The sequence below is a fragment of the Eubalaena glacialis genome, chromosome X (genome assembly GCF_028564815.1).
Source record: "Eubalaena glacialis isolate mEubGla1 chromosome X, mEubGla1.1.hap2.+ XY, whole genome shotgun sequence".
Classification (NCBI taxonomy): Eukaryota; Metazoa; Chordata; class Mammalia; order Artiodactyla; family Balaenidae; genus Eubalaena; species Eubalaena glacialis.
The window spans coordinates 19129642-19149514 of record NC_083736.1 but is presented as its reverse complement, the minus strand read 5'-3'; the positions used below and the strand labels follow the sequence as shown (position 1 = coordinate 19149514).

Below are 19873 nucleotides of genomic sequence, written 5' to 3'. Positions count from 1 at the left end.
CAGAAAACTAACACACAAAGAACCCAGCATTTGTTATGTCTGCTCTCTGGGTCAAGAGGGGAGAATCCAGGTGCCTCTCAACATGGCTTCTAAATGACACTGGACTGAACCACAATATGTACCAAGGATGATGTGTATTCCTAGAGCTCATCTCTTCTCTTCCCATCCCTCCCAACTCCCCTCCCTTTAGCAAAGAATAAACTTTCAAAACATTAGGTAAGGGCCATGTAGGAACAATGTTTCTAACTTCTGATGGACAAAGGCAGACAAAACAAAGAAATCAAACAACCAGATGAAGCCTGATGGGGCCTCTGAAGCTTCAGCAAGAATTCCTAAAACATCTTATACAAGATGCATGATCTCACCTTTCCTGACTTCCCAGAGCTCCTGCTGGCTCTAGGACATGTTTGGAGCCCTGATTATACCCAGAGCTGATATTAAGTAGCTGCACTAACAGAGCCTACCAGTTGTGGATGCTATTATTTCTTCTGATTGGATAGTTCCCACACCAAGCCAGCCGTTAAATATTTTGTACATCTCCCTGATTATATCTGAGTTTATTATATATTTAGTTTTACTATTCTCTAACGTAAGCCTACCTGTGCTGGTTTTAATACGTGCGTGTAATTTTTTTTACACTCCTCCCATTAAGAAGTGGACTCTAAATTCCTCTCCCCTTGATTATGGGCTAGTCTTCGTGACTCACTTCTAAAGCATAAAATGCAGTGGAAATGACACCACATGACTTCCAATGCTAGGCAATTAAAGGCAATACAAGCTCCCCCTGGTAAACACATGTACACCCTCCCTCCTTCTTTTTCAGGAAACTTGCTCTTCAAAGTTTCTGGCTCAATCAGCACGCCACAAAGAAGCCCAGTACACATGGAGAGGCCATAGCAGGCCTTCCAGGCAGCAGCCAGCACCAACCACTAGACTAGGAGAGGAGGCCTCCCGTGTGACTCCAGTCCCAGCCACTATCTGACTGCAACTACATGCAACACCATGAGCAAGAACCACCCAGCTGGGCCTAGTGACCACCAGAACCACGAGAGAAAAATGAATAATTATTGTTGCTTTAATCCTCTAACTTTGGGGGTGGTTCATTATACAGCAAGAGATAACTGAAACACTGAAAAGCTGGCTGTCCACAGATTAAGTCCTACCCAATGGGTTGAATTTTCCCAGAAAAATGTTTTATTTGCCCAACACAATGGCTTTTAAAAGTACCGAATTGGAATTCCTTTAAATGAGGCGTGCAATCACTAGTTCTCCATGGTCTCCACCATTCCCTATCATTTACACTTGTCTAGGTCAACATCTGTTACCTGATTGGGCCGTGAAGGCATATGAGTTTGCACAACTTACCTCCCACCAAGATTTTAAGTTCCTTATGGGCTAAGACTATTGCCCAAGTGCTATATGCTGAGCAAAAATTCATTAAATCTATTTAAATGAATGTATTGCTATGTATACATCTACTTAGATGAACAAAGAGTGTCATTCAAGTGCTTTAAATTCTTTTTATTATGTCTTTAGGGTGATCCTGCAGTCTGTGTTTGGGGAAGGATTTAGTAGATAAGGTAGGAAGAGGTCTCGTATAAATTTCAAAAATATATGGAGATGAAATTATACTGGACAATGGATACATAAAAAGAGTGTGATGATGAAATGCAATAATCTAAAGCAAAAGACACTGATACCCTGATTTCTTTGGACCATATAAAATAGATATACATCAGGCTAAAGTTTTACATTTTACCTATTAACTCTTAAAGATAGTCTAGGGAATATGGAATGGAAAAACCATAGAGTATTTATTGCTTTATTTCACATATCCTGTAGATTGTATCCATCCCATTCCATGCTGTAGATAATTCTGGGCAGGACCATAATTTGTATAGACATTTGATGTATTTTTACATATTTTTCAGAAGATAGAGAAAAAAATCCAGACATGTTTGGTCACAGTAGAATGAGAGTGAGTTAGTAGGGAGGCTGGCTTAAAATCATTTCTGTCAAAGAAAGAGGATCCTGAGGGAAAGAAATTACTTTTGACTCAAGCTGAGCAGTGAAGTAAATCCTCTATTTTTAAGCAAGCTGATGAAGTGACAATTCTGAGAACCAACCCCTAAATATGTACCTTCAGGGATGACCACCCAATTAATTTCATTCTTGCTGACATTTCCCATCGTGTTAGAAACTTCTTAATGCACATTAGTGCAGCTAAAATGGATTCCATGAGAATGAAACATAAAGGGTGTTTATCTCCTATACCCACAAAGAAGCAAAATGTTATTTCAGGGCTTTATGGAAATATAACCAGGATGTGCTGTTCAAGGTGAACTAGTATAGTGGAGCTACTCCAGAATCATCCTCATTCGATTAACTCATGAATTTTCAAACCTAAAAGATGTCAATTAAAGTCGATGGGTATCATAAAGCTAAAATTCCCCACAGTGCCTGAAAAAGGACCCACCTGAAATTTCTTCTAAAAAAATGACTTATCACATCACTTTACCATGCAAAGAGAATCTTAAATTTCCTAACATTGCTTTCCCTGATATAGACATATGGTCTGAGGAATTACTAGCACTGCACTGATTTTCATTCCAGGAGAACTTTTCCAGAAATATTAACCAATTTAATGTCCTTGTGAAAGAGGTATTTGTTTTCATTGACAGAGAAGAAAAAGACACAAGTCACACAGTTTGCTTAAGCCCACAGTCAGCCAGCACTTTTCCAAGGCATAACTATTAGAAGTAGTCAAGGCCATTAGAATCTTACAGCCCATCAGTATTTTAGGATGATGTTAAATAGACATTTAGGAGTTTTTCAATTAGCAACCCAGGCCTTGCTATACACCCAAATGAATAATGACATTCTGAAATTAAAGAATTAACTTGGCAGCGTCTCCAATATAGAAGAATCCCTGAGAAGACCCTGAAAGTTCACAAAAATACTGGTGCGAAGTTTGAATTTTTCACAAGTTGCAAAGACAAGAGTTTGAACTTACCTGAAGTAGACCTGAAAGGGCAGGATGATTTACATATTACATGTAGATGCTCACTGAGATACTGGAAACTATTTGAAGTCGTGAGATTTGAGAAGCTAGTTTTAGAACCCTAAATCTAAAATTTCTATTGAGTAATTTAGGCTGGGAATGAAACAGGCGAGATGGACTGAGAGATACTGTGACGAGAGGAGAAAATCAAGGACAATGGAGCAGATGACTTCACATCAGCTCTCTGTCATTTCCAAAGAAGTTCTAAAGCCTTCTGCTTTCTTCCTTTGTGCTTTTGAGGGGAGTCACGGATAGGTAAGGGGAATGGTTCAGCTTTAGGCCTACTCCTTAAAGTCAAACACTTTTAACTTACTCTGTAGGTGCATATTGTAAGAAGATTTGAAGGGCAGAGGGCAGGATGGCTAGATGGGACCCATGGCTAAGAGGGAGAGGTGGTAATCACAGCTTAAGCCAAGGGAGGGTAAAGGGCCTAGAGTTTTTCTAGAGGCCAGAACAGAGGAGGGAGTTGGAAGAGGGAGTCACGAGAGACCCATAGAGCATAAAAAGAGCCAGCCAAAGATCTGGAGACCAGAATATCAGACAAGGTTAAAACGTGGGCCGTGAAAAAAAAAAAAAAAAGGGCCATGGAAGTCAGGCTTCCAGCTATGACACTATGAAAAGGTCAACAAATCCTTTCCACAAAAGCCAAGTATACCTTTCCCCTGGCTGGCAGCTTGGAGGCCGCACGATGCCTGGAGTTACGGTAAAAGACGTGAACCAGCGGGAGTTCGTCAGAGCTCTGGCAGCCTTCCTCAAAAAGTCCGGGAAGCTGCAAGTCCCTGCATGGGTGGACACTGTCAAGCTGGCCAAGCACAAAGAGCTCGCTCCCTACGATGAGAACTGGTTCTACACACGAGCTGCCTGCCCAGCACGGCACCTGTACCTCCGGGGCGGCGCTGGGGTTGGTTCCATGACCAAGATCTATGGGGGGCATCAGAGAAATGGAGTCACGCCCAGCCACTTCAGCAGAGGCTCCAAGAGCGTGGCCCGTCGGGTCCTCCAAGCCCTGGAGGGGCTGAAAATGGTGGAAAAGGACCAAGATGGGGGCCACAAACTAACACCTCAGGGACAGAGAGATCTGGACAGAATCGCTGGACAGGGGGCAGCTGCCAACAAGCAGCATTAGAACAAAAGATGCTGGGTTAATAAATTGCCTCATTCGTAAAAAAAAAAAGTATAAAAATGGACAAAACTGTCAACAAACAACCATTTTAGGGCCCTGGGAATTGATCAAAGGCAAACAACACATTGAAAAATGTTTAATTTTGAAAAACTGCTACAACTTAAGAGGAAGTAGAACAGGAGTCTGTGGCCTTCTTGCCTGGGACTACCAGCATCCCTCCCAGCTCAATCAGCAAGAACTTATTTTATTAGGATAGGGCTGGCTGGAAAACCAGCAGCTTTGCTGCCACAGGGGGTGAACTCACTTGGGGTGGGGGTAAAAACTTGCAACTATGCCAGCTGAAAGTGATAAACCTGGTAGAAAACAAACGAGGAAAACCCACAGCTTTGTGAGCCTGAAGTTACAGTTCCCATTGGGGAAAGTGACAGATCAGCCAGAAATTTAAAAGGGAGACAGTGGAACTGAAAGAGTCATAGAAGGGTGAGATCAGCTCTCCACACATCCCTGGCTGACTGGGAAACTAGTCATGTGTACAGGGGAGACCCAAGAGAGCCCAGTAGAAAGTAAACTCCAAGGGTGACTGGGAAGGGCTGGTGACTTTGAATGCACACCCAAGCCCCACGCAGATCAACTGGCAGAGGGCAGAAGCCCTACAGGTTCAAAGTGTCTGAGCACAAGCTCTGCCCTGATCCCTGGCTGACGACTAAGCTATGCAGACTCAGGGACAACCTCCATGAAGTGAGGCTAAAAAATAAAAATGAGAATTTAAAAAATGAGTAGAGACATCCATGGCCACATACTGTAGCAGAGACAGATTCTACAGTGTTAGTCCAGGAAAGTTACTTTTAAAAAAGCCTCAGAAAAATAAATCAGAATCCACAGTTGCTACAAAACATTATCCTAAATGTCATTTTCAACAACGACAAAAAATGATGCTGGAAGAAAAAGTGTAAAGAAAAGCAATCAATAAAAACTGACTCTGAGTGAGCCCATATGTTGGATTTAACAGACAAAGACTTGAAAGCAGCAACTGTAAATTAGTTCAAAGAATTAAAATAAACTGTATTCAAACAATTAATAGAAAATATGATGACAATGACAACAAAGAGTCGTAACAGGGCTTCCCTGGTGGCGCAGTGGTTGAGAATCTGCCTGCCAATGCAGGGGACACGGGTTCGAGCCCTGGTCTGGGAAGATCCCACGTGCCGCGGAGCAACTGGGCCCGTGAGCCACAATTACTGAGCCTCCGCGTCTGGAGCCTGCGCGTCTGGAGCCTGTGCTCCGCAACAAGAGAGGCCGCGATAGTGAGAGGCCCACGCACCGCGATGAAGAGTGGCCCCCACTTGCCACAACTAGAGAAAGCCCTCGCACAGAAACGAAGACCCAACACAGCCATAAATAAATAAATAAATAAATAATAAAGTAAAAAAATATATATTAAAAAAAAAAAGAGTCGTAACAAAGAAATAGAAACTATTTAAAAAAAGACAAATGGAACTTCAGGAGTTGAAAAGTGCAATAATCAAAATGAAAATTGTATTGATGAGTCACCAGCAAATTTGAGAATACAGAAGAAAGAACTGGTGAATTTGAAGATGGATCAATAGAAATAATCCAATCCGGAGAAGAGAGAGAAAACAACCCTGGAGAATTGGGTCATAGCAGAACAGAGTAATACCAGCAGGCAGAACACAAAGTAATCTAAACCTGAGCTGAAGAATTTCTCAGTTGTAAGCCTCTTGTTCATTTTGTAAAATGGGGATAATAAATAGTACCTACACCTCACAGAATTGACTAGAGGATAAAATGAATTAAAATATGTAAGTCACTTCCTGGAACATTATAAACACATAATAATTTTTAGTTGCTATCATCATCATCATTCACACTTTGCTAGGGAAGAAAATCATGACTGGCCCTGACCCCAATAGTTCCTAGTGAAACTTCCCTACCTGTAGGAAAGGTTCTTACCGCTTGCTGAGAAGAGGGATATAAATCATAACTGCTACTGGAGGAAAATAATAGAGCTATCAGTTCTTTGACACGCATTACCTCAACAAAGATCCTATAGTTACTTCATAATCACAGGCATACCTCGGAGATTGTAGGTTCAGTTCCAGACCACCATAATAAAGCAAATATCACAAATTTTTTGGTTTCCCAGGCATATAAAAGTTATGTTTATACTATATGGTAGTCTGTTAAGTGTGCAATGGCATTATAGCTAAAAAAATGTATATAACTTAATTTTAAAATACTTTATCTCTAAAAAATGCTAACCATCATCTGACAACACAGTGTTGCCACAAACCTTCAATTTGTAAAAAACGCACTGTCTGCAAAGTTCAATACAGCCAAGTGCAATAAAATGAGGTATGCCTGTATACAATTACTTCTACATTTGTAATCATACTTTACTTTTTAAATATTTGGTTTTTAAGATATTCAAAATTTTCTGCCTGAGTGTGAAATTCTAGAGAAATTTGCTTATATATATATTCATAACAAGATCTAGAAATGATTTGAACATTTGCATCTTAATAAGCCTTCTTTTCATATGTGTTGATGCTACGAGTAGGGTAGTCATAATTAGATTGAACAACTGGTTCATATAATGTCAGAAATAAGAGTTGTCAAAACATAACACAAATTTTGCCAAACAAAAATAACTGGCCAGGGCTTCCCTGGTGGCGCAGTGGTTGAGAATCTGCCTGCCAATGCAGGGGACACGGGTTCGAGCCCTGGTCTGGGAGGATCCCACATGCCGCGGAGCAACTGGGCCCGTGAGCCACGATCACTGAGCCTGCGCATCTGGAGCCTGTGCTCCGCAACGAGAGAGGCCGCGATAGTGAGAGGCCCGCGCACCGCGATGAAGAGTGGCCCCCGCTTGCCGAAACTAGAGAAAGCCCTCGCACAGAAACGAAGACCCAACACAGCAAAAATAAATAAATAAATAAATAATTAATTAAAAAAAAAAAAAAAAAAAAACTGGCGAGCCAGCTACTCTGACTTGAGGGGAATTACAAAGTTTGATCTAAAGAAGCTCCACTTCCCACCAACATATTTATCTATTTCACTTTTTTTTTTCTTTCTTTCTTTCTTTTTTTTATTTTTCTTACTCACTCTGTTTTTGGAACAGCTTTTCTCAGCCAGAAGAAATCAGTCTGTGCTAAATACTTGCGGGTTTGCAGGACGTTGCCGAAGTAGTCAGATTCTGAAAACTTGATCTGAATAAAACAAACCACAACCATCACTGTTCTAAGTGCAGATAAAAGATGGCTCTGAAAAAAAAGACTTCAGCACACAAATGAGCGAGCAGCAGAGACGCTGCACTCCTCACATCATCTCTCAGCCACCACCGGTTAACCCAGTCTTCACAAAGCCATGAAATTTAATCTCAGTGATTTTCTTTTAAAATAAAAAGCTCAAAAATCAATATGGTCATTTCTGGATGACAGTAAAAAACGAGAAGCTGCAGTAATTTACAATGCATTTCATTTGCTTTATAACTGAAAAATCTACTTTAGCCTTTACAGAACATATTATCTTAGGTTTGAAATTTCTTCGCCCACATGAGTCCTTGACCTTTTCTAAAAATGTGTACTTTATTTGTCACATAGGTTCTTCTAATAGTTCAGAATAGTTCTTTCAGAATAGAACGAACTAGTTCTTTCTAGAACTGAACAGAACTAGTTCTATTCAGAATAGTTCTTCTAATAGTTCTAATAGTTCAGAAAGTTCAGAATATAAACTTTCAGTTTATTCAGCTGAAACCTCGTTTAGTTCACAGATGATGATTTAGTCAAATGTTAAAATCTAATTTACTGTAATCAGTATTTGTTCATGAAGGAAAAAAAAATGAAAGTGATTCAGACTTATTTTCTACCCTAAGCACAATGGAGTCACTAGAATAGTTTGATTATTAATTGAAATTACCTATCAACGCTCAAAAAATGCTCTGGTCACTAAAGATTCATGAAACTACAGAGGCAAATCATAGATTAAAGCTCGCATGGAAAAAAAGGAAGTTGATGGCTCACAACAATGTTGTCTATTAAAATAGGGAGAAAGACATAATTGATTCTTGAGTTCCTTCTCTTTTTTTTGGAAGGAGAATGGCAGACAGTTTTAATTCTATAGGCACTCTATCTACAAAAGTAGCAGTACTTAACCTAAATATTGTAAATAATATCCATGTAACAGTAAAAGCAGTGGTTTGTAGTGATCCCTAATGCTTTGGTTTTAAAATATATTACTGTGGCAAATAAAATAAGAAAAATACACATTTGAATAAGCAAATAACCAAGAGTAATCCTATTCTTATTAGCTGTAATATTTTTGTAAATTTAAGCCATGATACTCTTTTAAAAGCAAAAATTAAAATATGGCAAATGAAGGTTTATGAGACCCACAGGCATCACATTACAGATATGAATGAATATACACAACTTGACAGTTACAGACTTGACAGCAGCCTATTTGTTGGCCAGTGTCTGGCTCAGGTTTATCTCTTCCCTAACATATCACGGGTACTCATTTTGTCTGCAGAGTAACTTTTGTTAATGACTCATCTTAGCAATCTTTCCAGGGGACCAGGCCAAAATATAAAGAAAAGAATAAAATAATTAATGGCACAGAGAGAAAGGCAGGAATGAAAGTATCAATTCCTGGCATGTTTGGTGTTCTACTTGGCCAACAAGTTGCAGAGATAAGACTTCCAACTGTCCCTCCCTCAATCCTCTTAGGGGAGGTGGCTGATGAATAAATCGTGGTATAATCACATAATGGAAAACCACACAGAAGTCTAAACAAATGGTCTGTATGTGTGAACATGAAATAATCTCAAAAGCAATGCTGAGTAAATAAGACAAGTTGTATGTATTAGAGAATTTAAAATTCTAAAACTTATAAAACAATACTACATGCTGTTTATGGGCACATACCTATGTAGCAGAAGCATAAAGAAATGCATGGGAATGAGAAACACTGAATTCAAGAGAGCGTATCTAGGGAAGGAGATAGGCAGGGAAGAAGGACATTAGGTCAAGGAGGACTACACAAAGAATTTCCAATGTATCTGCTTTATTCATTTAAAATGTGTGTGTACATGTATACAGCTAATATGGCAATATGTTTAATATTTGTTAAAGCTAGAGGTGTTCAAAATACGATTTTACATACTTTTCTGATGTTTGAGATGCTTCATAATGAAAAGAAATTTTACAATCGATTGTATTTTAGATAGATGTTTATACTCAGCCTCAGAAGAAACAGAGTAAGCTCCTTGTTTTAAGAAGCAACCCTAACTAGCAATTCTAATGCGTTCCCGGATCACACAGTTTAAAGATGTGTCCAGTGTTCAACCTTTTTTCAGCTTTTGTTCCAAAGACAGCTCTGCCAGAACTTTCAGAATATGATTGTAACTGACAGAAAATTCGGATACGTTCTTGGGTTCAGAGCGTGCTCCGGAAAATTCTCCCAAAGGAATTTCCTTCAAAAATATTAACTTTTTTTAGACGCAGACGTAGAGAATGGACTTGAGGACACGGGGAGGGGGAAGGGTAAGCTGGGATGAAGTGAGAGAGTGGCATGGACATATGTACACTACCAAATGTAAAATAGATAGCTAGTGGGAAGCAGCCGCATAGCACAGGGAGATCAGCTCGGTGCTTTGTGACCACCTAGAGGGGTGGGATAGGGAGAGTGGGAGAGAGACGCAAGAGGGAGGGGATATGGGGATATATGTACATGTATAGCTCATTCACTTTGTTATACAGCAGAAACTAACACACCACTGTAAAGCAATTATACTCCAATAAAGATGTTAAAAAAAATATTAACTTTTTTTGTACTATCAATGGGGTCAGTTGTTACTTTTAGAAGAGTCTGCTAATAGTGGTACTTTCCTGTTCCATTCGAAAACAAAAACTTGACATTCAGGTTGTTCTACAGACATTAAATGGAAAACCACCCAAAAATTTCCTAAAGAAGAAGAGTTCCAAGTCTAAAAATACTTTACATAAATATGGTCCTACCATAGCCATGAAAATGATCGTGGGCAGCAAAACTCAGAGGCAAGTGATTACAAATTTGCCAACATCTTACCTATGTTTAGAAGGATAAATTTTAAATTGTTTTAATTATTAAACTGAGCATATTTTCTATTTCTTAGCCTGGTTCAGTTAATCTATTCCATTTGTTTAATGGACATCACAGGTAATAGGGGACAATTTTTACTTCTTCCTGTAAGACAGGTTAAGTGTTTGGGAGTAAGGAAGGGCCAGCCGCTGTTACTCCCATATGACAGATGGGAAACAACGATGGAGAAATTACGGAACCTGGCCAAGTCACACAGTCCAAATCATTAGGCTCCTACTTCAGTGTTATTTTCACTGGTCCTAATAAGAAAACTGGTGATTCAACAGAGAGAGTACAGGGAAGGAGGAGGAGAAGGTAAGAATTACGAGTGGGAGGAGAAGCAGTGATTAAATAAATCAGGGTACAGTTTACTTAATATCAGACAGCTGTTAAAATAACGGTAATGAAGGCTATGGAAGACAAGGACAAAACAATATGTTAACTGTAAAGGTCAGTATACAAAATTATATATAAGCATCAATTACAGCTATACAAAAATAGAAAGATAAAATAATACACTAAAACAAAAAGTACATACTATTATGTTCAAGTACCAATATTCAGGGACTTTTTCATTCCTTTTCTCTATTTTTCAAATTTTCCACCATGTGATAATACTTTGATAATTTCAAATATTTCAATAGGGCCTTGAGTGAGGAAAAACTATGAAACCTAGCAACCACTGGGAAAGTTCTGCTTGTTGTAGAGATAGCAACAAGAATGAATGTGCATGAATATTTTAGAACCACTTGTAATCTTCAAAAAAAAAAAATGTTTAAACTCTGAAAGCGACAATAATTGGCTCAAAAGTCTCTTGTCCTTTCAGTTACTGGTGAAAATCTAGGTCAAGTTGATAATGACTTTCAATCAATTCCACTTCCTGACTTTTCAATTGAGTGACCTTTGGGGAATTAATTGGGGCTCCCGTGTCATTTCCTAAGAATAGCTGTCCAGATCATAAAATTTAGGGGAATCTGACTTTCTCTTTGTGGAAATCCTATCCTAGATGCCTAGCACAAATGCAACAGACTAAATGGAAGAATAAAGCTATTACCCTCCCCAAAGGTGAGGAACACATAATAAGGGCAGAACAAGGAAATGTGTTCAGCTTCTCTGTAGGACCAGTAAATACAAGTTGATAAGATACTACATAAGCCAATAGGAAGTATAGATTCTAGAACACTTTTTAAGTTAAATCCATTTAAACATACTCAGCAATATATCCAAATACCTCTAAGAAAGATTTTATTTTAGGCACCCAAAGAACTCTGAATACTTAATGTAATCCAGATTTTAGAATTATGTTTTCCCTTATTTAAATAGCAAAGTCGGACTTCCCTGGTGGCGCAGTGGTTGGGAGTCTGCCTGCCAGTGCGGTGGGGGGGGGGGGGGGCGCGCGGGGGGGAGGGGGGTTAGGGCCTGGTCCAGGAGGATCTCACGTGCCACGGAGGGGCTGAGCCCGTGCGCCACAACTACTGAGCCTGCGCTCTAGCGCCCATGAACCACAGCTACTGAGGGCCGCTCGCCTGGAGCTCGTGCTCCGCAACAAGTGACGCTGCCACGGCGAGAGGCCCGCGCACCTCAACGAACAGTGCTGGCTGCAATTGGAGGGGGCCCGCGCGCAGCGGCGAAGACCCAACGCAGCCAAAAATTTTTTTTAAAAAAGTATTTAAATAAAATAAATATATAAATAGCAAAGTAATACACAAGATTGCTGTGTTTAGATGGCTTCGCCGTAAGTAGTATGTATGTATACATATATACACACCTACATACGGGGTGGTGTTCAAAATGTTTAACAACCTAAGTATACAGACCACTGTGGAAGATACAGTTCCCACAGGCATTCACATGAGGGTGACTCTGAGGGAGCACCAACTAGCACACCAACCAGGAACCAGATGCCCTGCTGCCACCACCGGGGGTAAGGGGAGGTCTTGGTCTGCTGCGGCCAGGGGAACACGAAGATGGGACTCCCCGTGTGCAGGAGTTACGGAGGACCGGCTAGAAGGCCGGTGGGCATCAGTGCACCTCGCTCCAGTGCCCACTCTTGCCTCTCCATGGTCATGGGGGGTCAGAGACCACTTGAGAGAGCTGGCGGCAATGTTTCATTTTGTTTTTTTACCAAGTAGTACAGAATTATTTCAATATTTTAACAACCTGTTTTTCTGGAGCACTCCACCTAAATATCACCTCACTCTTGCATAGTGGCAGCAGCACTCTCTGTCATTTATGCACACAAAAATCACATACACACATAAACACACAAGTGTGCCACTAGCAAGAGCAGACCAAGACCCACCCCAAAGAATATTATGTGGGTTCACATATTATCTACGTATCTCCACGTGCATATTTATGTTGATGTATGTATCACTCACCAGAAACATTGATCTTCTCTGAAAAATTACCCACATCCAGTTCTCCTAAGTAAATGGAGGCCAGCTGTGATTCTGACTTTAGCTCCTACTGCAATTTTCCATTGGTTTTCACAATGAGTGACGTGCCTAATGGGGTCAAGTATTTACCTACTGTCTCTCAGATACATGCCCACCCTTTTACTCCGTTCTATAATATAATGCTAGGCTGTGAATCTGAAAACCACGTTTCCCAGGCTCCACTGCAGTCGGCTTCCTGCCAATAGGAGGCACTGGTGGAAATCAGCAGGTGGCAGGAGGGGAAAGGATGCTGTGTTTTTTCTCTTTCATTCCCTCTCTCTCCTCTTTCTTCTTCCGACAATGACTCTGGAAGAATCTTCAGTCCCTCTTCCACAGCCCCAGCTCTGCTCTGGAGTGGCAGTTCCTCATCTGCTCTCGAAAGCAATGGTACCACCACCTCCTCCCTTTTGTGTCCCTAGACACAGGGGTGGTAACTGCTTCCTAAAAAAGTTATTAATCTCTGGTTTACCTCGCCTTCCTGATTTTTGCATTCCAACCTATTTCCTGTATTATATCTCCTCTCTTTGAAATACCTGATGTGGTTTGGCTTTCCTGGCTGATACCGAAATCTTCCCAAAATTGGTATCAACTCACTCTTGCATCTGTCTCCATCAAAGAGCAGTACAGGTACACCTTATAAGGTTTATCTGAACGTGGACTGATGCCTATCCTTTTAGGCTAACTAGTAGGCTTTCCTGCATGCTACTGGGGGCTCACATAAAGGGCACATCCTTTTTCTTGTTCTTTTCAAAGACTACAGAAAGACTGTTGTTCAGCAATATTTTGCTGGGTATCTCAGTTTACCCTGTCATCCTCAGAAGAGAAAAAAAAATTTTTTTTCTAATTCTTTATATCTGCCTCTAAGTTCTTTTCCATTTGCTCTTATCTCCATACGAGCCCAACTTGAGTTTTCAGCCTTTCCCTTGACCTTCATCTAATCCATTCCCCAATCTCTATCCTCTTTCCTTTTGTGTTTGTACCTGATGAATCACCTTCACTTGCGTCAAATAAAGTAAGCTGTTTTTCATTTGCAACAGCCTGTCATGCTCAGAGCTTGTATTACCAGAAATTTCTCATAAGCCCAACAGCAGTCCTTACCTACATATTCCTCAAAACTGAAAACACAGTCCCACTGTGTATCAGCAATACTTGAGTCCTTTTGCTATTAACCTCGGTGACACTATTACTATCACATCAAGCATCCTTTACCTATTTTCCAGTTGGGTTTTATTCGTTTTCTCTATCAGTTTCTGATCATGAATGTATTTTTACTTCATGTATTTGGATTTTTTCACTGTCTTTTTTAAACTGTTAGAAACTCTTGGGTGTAATTGTGTCTGCTTCGGCAATGAGTTGGGTGAAAGCCATTTCTTCACAAAAGTACTTAAAAATTTTGGTATATAATGGCTTCAGTTCAGGCCCTGGAGACATGAGGAAATACACCTAACACTGCGTCCTGTTTGGCGTCTGGTTTCTTTTCACAAAAGATACTACATTTATTGAATCCTTAAATTTGGGGCATTCACTTTAAACAGCAGCAGACTGCCAACAAAACCTGATCAACTAAACACCGTGAGTGAGCCCTGAATGCTATCTAATTTGATTAAGGCCTGAGACTGTTCCATCTGTAGAGCCTCTTAAATCAACTTCAGGCACATGGATACTGCATGTGTTAATTCGTAATGACCTTTCCAAACCAAAATAATTTACTCTCATAAGTGAAAAACTGAAGAAGCCATAACTAACACTTAACAGTGTGCTTACTCTGTGCCAGGGTCAATTCTACAGACTTTAAATATGTTAACTTATCTGATCCTCATAGCAGCCCTATAAGTGAGGGATTATTACTATCTCCATTTTGATATGAAGAAACTGAGGCACAGAGAGGTGGCATAACCTACCCTAGGTTGCACAGCTAGGAAATGGCAGAATGGGGATTTAATTCCAGACACTTTGATTCCAGGGTCCATGTTCGTAACCACTACACCAAACTGCCTCTCAAATTCTCGCCTGCATTCTTCAAGTATCTGCCAATCACATGTAATTATCCAGGTTCTACTGCTGAGGTACTTTGTGCCCTGGTGATGCCCTTCTTAGCAGCAATAGTTCTCATACTGATAAACAAAGTTATAGCTATCATTTATGGGGAGACGACTTATGTGCCACACATTATGCTAGGTGCTTTTACATTTATATAATCTCATTTAATCTTCTCAAAAATACTAAGACTTGGTTATTATTATCTCCAGTATCCAGATAATCAAAGGCATGCTAACTGAAGTTAAATAACCTGCACAAGATCAAACAACTAGCAAGTGGAAGAGGAAGAATCACTTCTTCGTCACTTAACAGTATGACCTCCCTTCTCTTCACTCATCCCATCCCAACCAGCTCTGGGAAAGCAGTTCCCACCCACTCTTCAACTCACTCCTCTGTTCCTCCAGCAGAGCTGCCTGACAAGAACCCTGCAAAACCCCTTCTCTGATTACAAGTAGAGCTTCCTGGGCCCAGATTCCAGTCCTGGCTCTGACGCTTGGCATGGCACTGAGGAAATCACCTAACTTCTTTGAGTCTCTATGTCCTTTTCTGCGAGATGGGGATAAACACCATCTATTTCACAGGATCAGTGTGGGGCTTAAAAGATAATGTACATGAACGTGGCAAATGTGTCAGTATCTTTCATTATCATGCTAATAGTGAGATTTTTCAGGATCAAAACAATGTATAATAAGATGGGCTGTCTGAGCTTTGGGATACTGTGAAGCACAATTATTTTCCTCCACAGCAACTGGATCAATACTTTGGAAGGCTATATCTTGGAGTCCAACTGAGAAACTTTCTAATTAATGCTTTCACTCACTTTTGAATAATCTTATAAAATTCCAGTGTTCATCTATAAAGCTAGGATTGCTTACAGATATGCAACTTATTAAATCACAGTTTCAGGACAGAGCTATACCTCAGAACCACTGTTATTTAATGAATTCCAAAAAACTACTTTTTCAAGAAAATCTAGTGAATGATAAAAACAGGGGTTTTTGTGAGGAAGAAAAGTTCTTTACCAGAACTATCTGTAGGAAGGAAAATAACAGTGGTTATGATTAGAAAGGCCTGTAATGAATGTATCTACTGGAAAATATATGTCCCAAAATACTGGAATAAAAAAGAATTACTATTCCTCCATCAGTAACTTACTGCAAATATACAATCCAACTCACAATAAATTATAGAGTCATATGTATATGCACTTAGTTCGCCAAAACACTCATAAAGTTTAATGAAGTTAACTTCCAACAGGCAAGATTTATTACTAGTCATTTAATATGAATGAAGCACATAAAGACTGTTTAACAACAAACATCATACATTCACCGTTAGAACATGCTCACTAATTGTAAAATACTCAATTTGCTTAATTCTTTCCTTTATGATCAAAGTAGACCAAATCCAAGTCCATTTGCTTTATGGTACCCACTCAGCTACACATTCTTTCTGACACTTCCTTTATTTTGAATCTGCTCTAAATCTTGTGATATGCCTGGCATAATGAGGCTGATATCTAGCCAAGGAATGAATCAAAAGTTGGTGCTTTTTGGCACCACCAGATTTAACTGCCTGGACTTGGGTTAGCTGAAAGGCCGAGGCCAGCAAAACTTGCCCGAAAAAAAATACAGTAAATTTAGCACTTACCGCCTTGAGGTCTTCATTAACATGAGTATCATTCATTATAAATTCAGGATAGCCAACTTTTGCCAAAACAGCTCTCGCCTATAAAAAGGAAAAAGAAAAATGATGTCAGAGTTTCAGCACTTAAGTCATTAATAATCAAAGGACACAGGAATGCAGCCTTCATCTGAAAACTCTGTTTACTGAATATCTACTATATGTAACTGACTGTGAAGGGCAAAAAAGAAAAAAAAAATCTAAGTTAGTTCCTGCCCTCAGCATACTAAAAGCATAGTGAATGTAGCAAATAACTATATAATACAAGATAAATAAAGGTTTAGATATAGATAATATTGTCTATAAATAATTTTATTTATAGACAATATTGTTATCAAAGTCCATAGCAGAGATTATTTCCTCATGGGGAAAATGCTTAATGGAGAAGGTGACCAAACTGAGTCTTAGAGAATGGATGGGATTTCAAAATGCAGAGCTGAGAGGAAGGACATTCCAGGAGAGCAAACAGCAGGGGCAAAGTCAGGGAGACGAAAAACAAGGAGCACGTCAGAGAGATGGTGAGTAGTTTCCTGTAGCTGGAGAAGAAAGCACAAGGGGTGGACACAGAAAACCATGCAAGAAAGCCAGCTTTGGCCAGATCACAGGGATTCCTGAATGCCATGCTAAGAGTCTATATTTTGTTTTACAGACAAGAGAGAACTAAATATTTTTAGCAGGAATAAAATGAGATGAGTCACCCTCCAGCGAAATTATCTGTGCAACTCCGTGAATGATGGCCAGGATGCCAGAAAAATTGGAGGTAGAGAGTCCAGACTACTTTAAGATGCATCACAACCATCCTTTTGATAGACATACTACTTATTCCCTGTTTTACAGTTTATAGGGAATGGATAAAGGAAAAATAGGCACATACAAGGAGCCTCCACAGCAGGGACTGGCAAACTATGGCCTATGGGCCAAATCTACTCTCTGCCCCGGCTCCCCACCCCAAATCTGTTTCTATAAATAAAGTTTCATTGGAACACAGCCACGCCCACTCATTTACATGTAATCTATGGCTGCTTTTGCACTACAACGGCAGAGCTAAATAGTTGGGACAGAAATCCTTTGGCTCACAAAACCTCAAATATTTACTCTCTAGCACTTTAGAGAAAAGGTTTGCCAACCCTTGCTCTCAAGAAATTTTGTCTCTCTCCTCTCCCCAGATTCAGGGTTTCACAAAAACAAAAGAACAGCTTACTCAAAGAGTAAGTACCGTGTCAGGCCTCTGCCCAGATCCCCTGGGATCCCTTTTATCACCTCAGCATATCCCTCCCCAGCTTCTATGTTCTTTTTCCTTTCTAATGGCCAGCACCTGAGACTGAAGGCCTGCCCTAGGGCTACTAGGACACCTTGCCTGCACTCAAAACAGTTTCCTCCTGGGAGTTTATCTGCCTTGGGCCCCCATCTCCACTGCCATCCCAGCAGCCCTTAGCCAATGACAGCCTGTAGCAGGAATATGAAAGTCCAGCTCCTTTGCTTCAATTCAGGACACAGCGTGAGGTATAATTTGCCCTCTGGAGTTCCCCACAGGATCAGGCTATCTGAGACTTCCCCTGAAATGGCACCCTGGTCTGTCTCTCACCCTTCCCAGTCTGGCTTCCCTCATTCCCTTGCTGGTTTCTCCTGGGAGCACTTGCTGAATAAATCATAAATCACTTGCACACGAATCCTCATCTCCAGCTCTGCCTCAAGAAGACCCAACATAAGACACCAGGCAACCCCCAACACATCGGTTTTATTCCAGCAAAGCAAAAACCAGTGACCTTTGCACACTGCTCTTAGTAATGAGTTTTTTCCTTCAGTCCCTTTCAATTCTCTTCACTCAAGAAATAAATAGAATAAGATAGTATGTTTTCCTTATCTGCCTTGAGATAATTCAAATATTAAATATCAGCAGAAACTTGAAACTCAAGACTCAGAGAGGATTTTACAAGTGCCGCAGGACACAGTCATAATGGGTTTTGCTGTTCCAGAGACTCAAATATAGCACAGATCAAATTTTGCCTTCAAAACCCTGTGAGTTACACTGAAAGCCTGATATGACCCAGAGAGCAGATAACCAGAGGTTACAACTCGCCCCCAACATCAAACAATACATCGTATGTCTACAGGTTACCTTGTTCCGAGATTGTTCTGGTACTTCCCTCGTATTTAATTCCTCACTATACTTTATCAGCTCACCACAAGTCACATACATAACTATAACAAATAAAGAGCTCCAGATAGTCTCAAAAAAAATACAGAAATATACAAGCTGAGTCATCCACAATTGTTTTCTGAACACTGGTCTTTCCAGAGCATGCTGGTGAATTATGGATTGTTTTTCAAACCTCACGCTCTGGGACCCCCCACTGCACTATAGAGCTGCACAGAGTATATTGCCTTCTGCACTGTATATGCAGGTCACTGAATCCTTTATTATTTATTTAGCAACACCATGACTTGAAGAGAGCCAGAATGGTGATACAAAGAATCTCTATTCATCTAAGAACACAAAGATAAATAATACTAGTAGCAACACTGCCAACATCTGAAAAGAATACTCTTCTTCCCCAAAAATGTGCTGTGTTGTTATGCCTCTATTCAAACCCAAATGCTCCTTCTGCCAGACAGTCTGTTGTCACTTCCACATCATCCCACCCCACCCCGGTCTACATTCTTCCCTGAGAAGCCTCAGAACTACATCTCCCAAAACCCCATGGGACATGACTGCAGGTTAGACTCTGTGAATGAGAAGCACTCATAGGAGATTGGAAAAGTAGAGGAGGAGACACTATTTATTCACTCGCTGCTGGTAGCTATGGGCAGGCACATGGGCATCTGCAGACAGCAGATAAAGCGCTTTGCCAGCAGCTTCCAAGCATTCTCCTGAGAAGAGTCCTTTCGTGTGCGGGCAGCAGAGACCATTGGCAGGCTCTGCCCTTCACTCCCCAGCCCTCCTGATGATTGCATAAGCCTCCAAATCCCCATATTAAACATCTTTCCGCTTGACACACTTAGAAGGGCACCCATTTTCCTGAATAAACTCTGATATACCCTTTAAAGCAAATAATGATCACATCACTTTTTAATTTTTTCAGAATGGAAGAAATGAAGCACCAATAGCTTGATGGCTTGTGAAGGGAAAAGCATTAGTGAAGCAGGCCTGAAATCAATTACTCCATGGGTTATAAGGACAAGAAGGAAAGGCAAGTTCCACTGCAAACACTGAGAGAACAGTGGGATAAATAAAAAACAGCCTGCATGCTATATCCTGCAAGAAATATTTCCCAGTCTGCTTATGGCTGATCAAAAACTCCAGAGCTTTCCATAACCAGTACATGCATTTCTTTCCCTTATTCACAAAGACCTCCAGAAAGGGCTGCACGTGACAACTGGACCTTCTTC

The 19873-nt window shown here is 40.4% G+C and overlaps 2 protein-coding genes across 2 annotated transcripts in view; one reads left to right on the top strand and one right to left on the bottom strand.

Annotated features, from left to right (window-relative positions):
- PHEX (phosphate regulating endopeptidase X-linked) overlaps nucleotides 1-19873 on the bottom strand; it is a 192516-nt gene that overhangs the window by 47732 nt on the left and 124911 nt on the right. The window contains exons 13-14 of the mRNA XM_061178566.1: nucleotides 16451-16528; nucleotides 7308-7411 (exon numbers count right to left, since the gene is read on the bottom strand). Of these exons, the coding sequence (XP_061034549.1) occupies nucleotides 7308-7411; nucleotides 16451-16528 (182 nt within the window). The remainder of the gene's footprint in view (nucleotides 1-7307; nucleotides 7412-16450; nucleotides 16529-19873) is intronic.
- LOC133082507 (small ribosomal subunit protein eS19-like) lies at nucleotides 3723-4187 on the top strand. Its single transcript, XM_061179116.1, has one exon. It carries the CDS (start codon nucleotides 3750-3752, stop codon nucleotides 4185-4187), a length of 438 nt encoding a protein of 145 aa, XP_061035099.1. The 5' UTR covers nucleotides 3723-3749.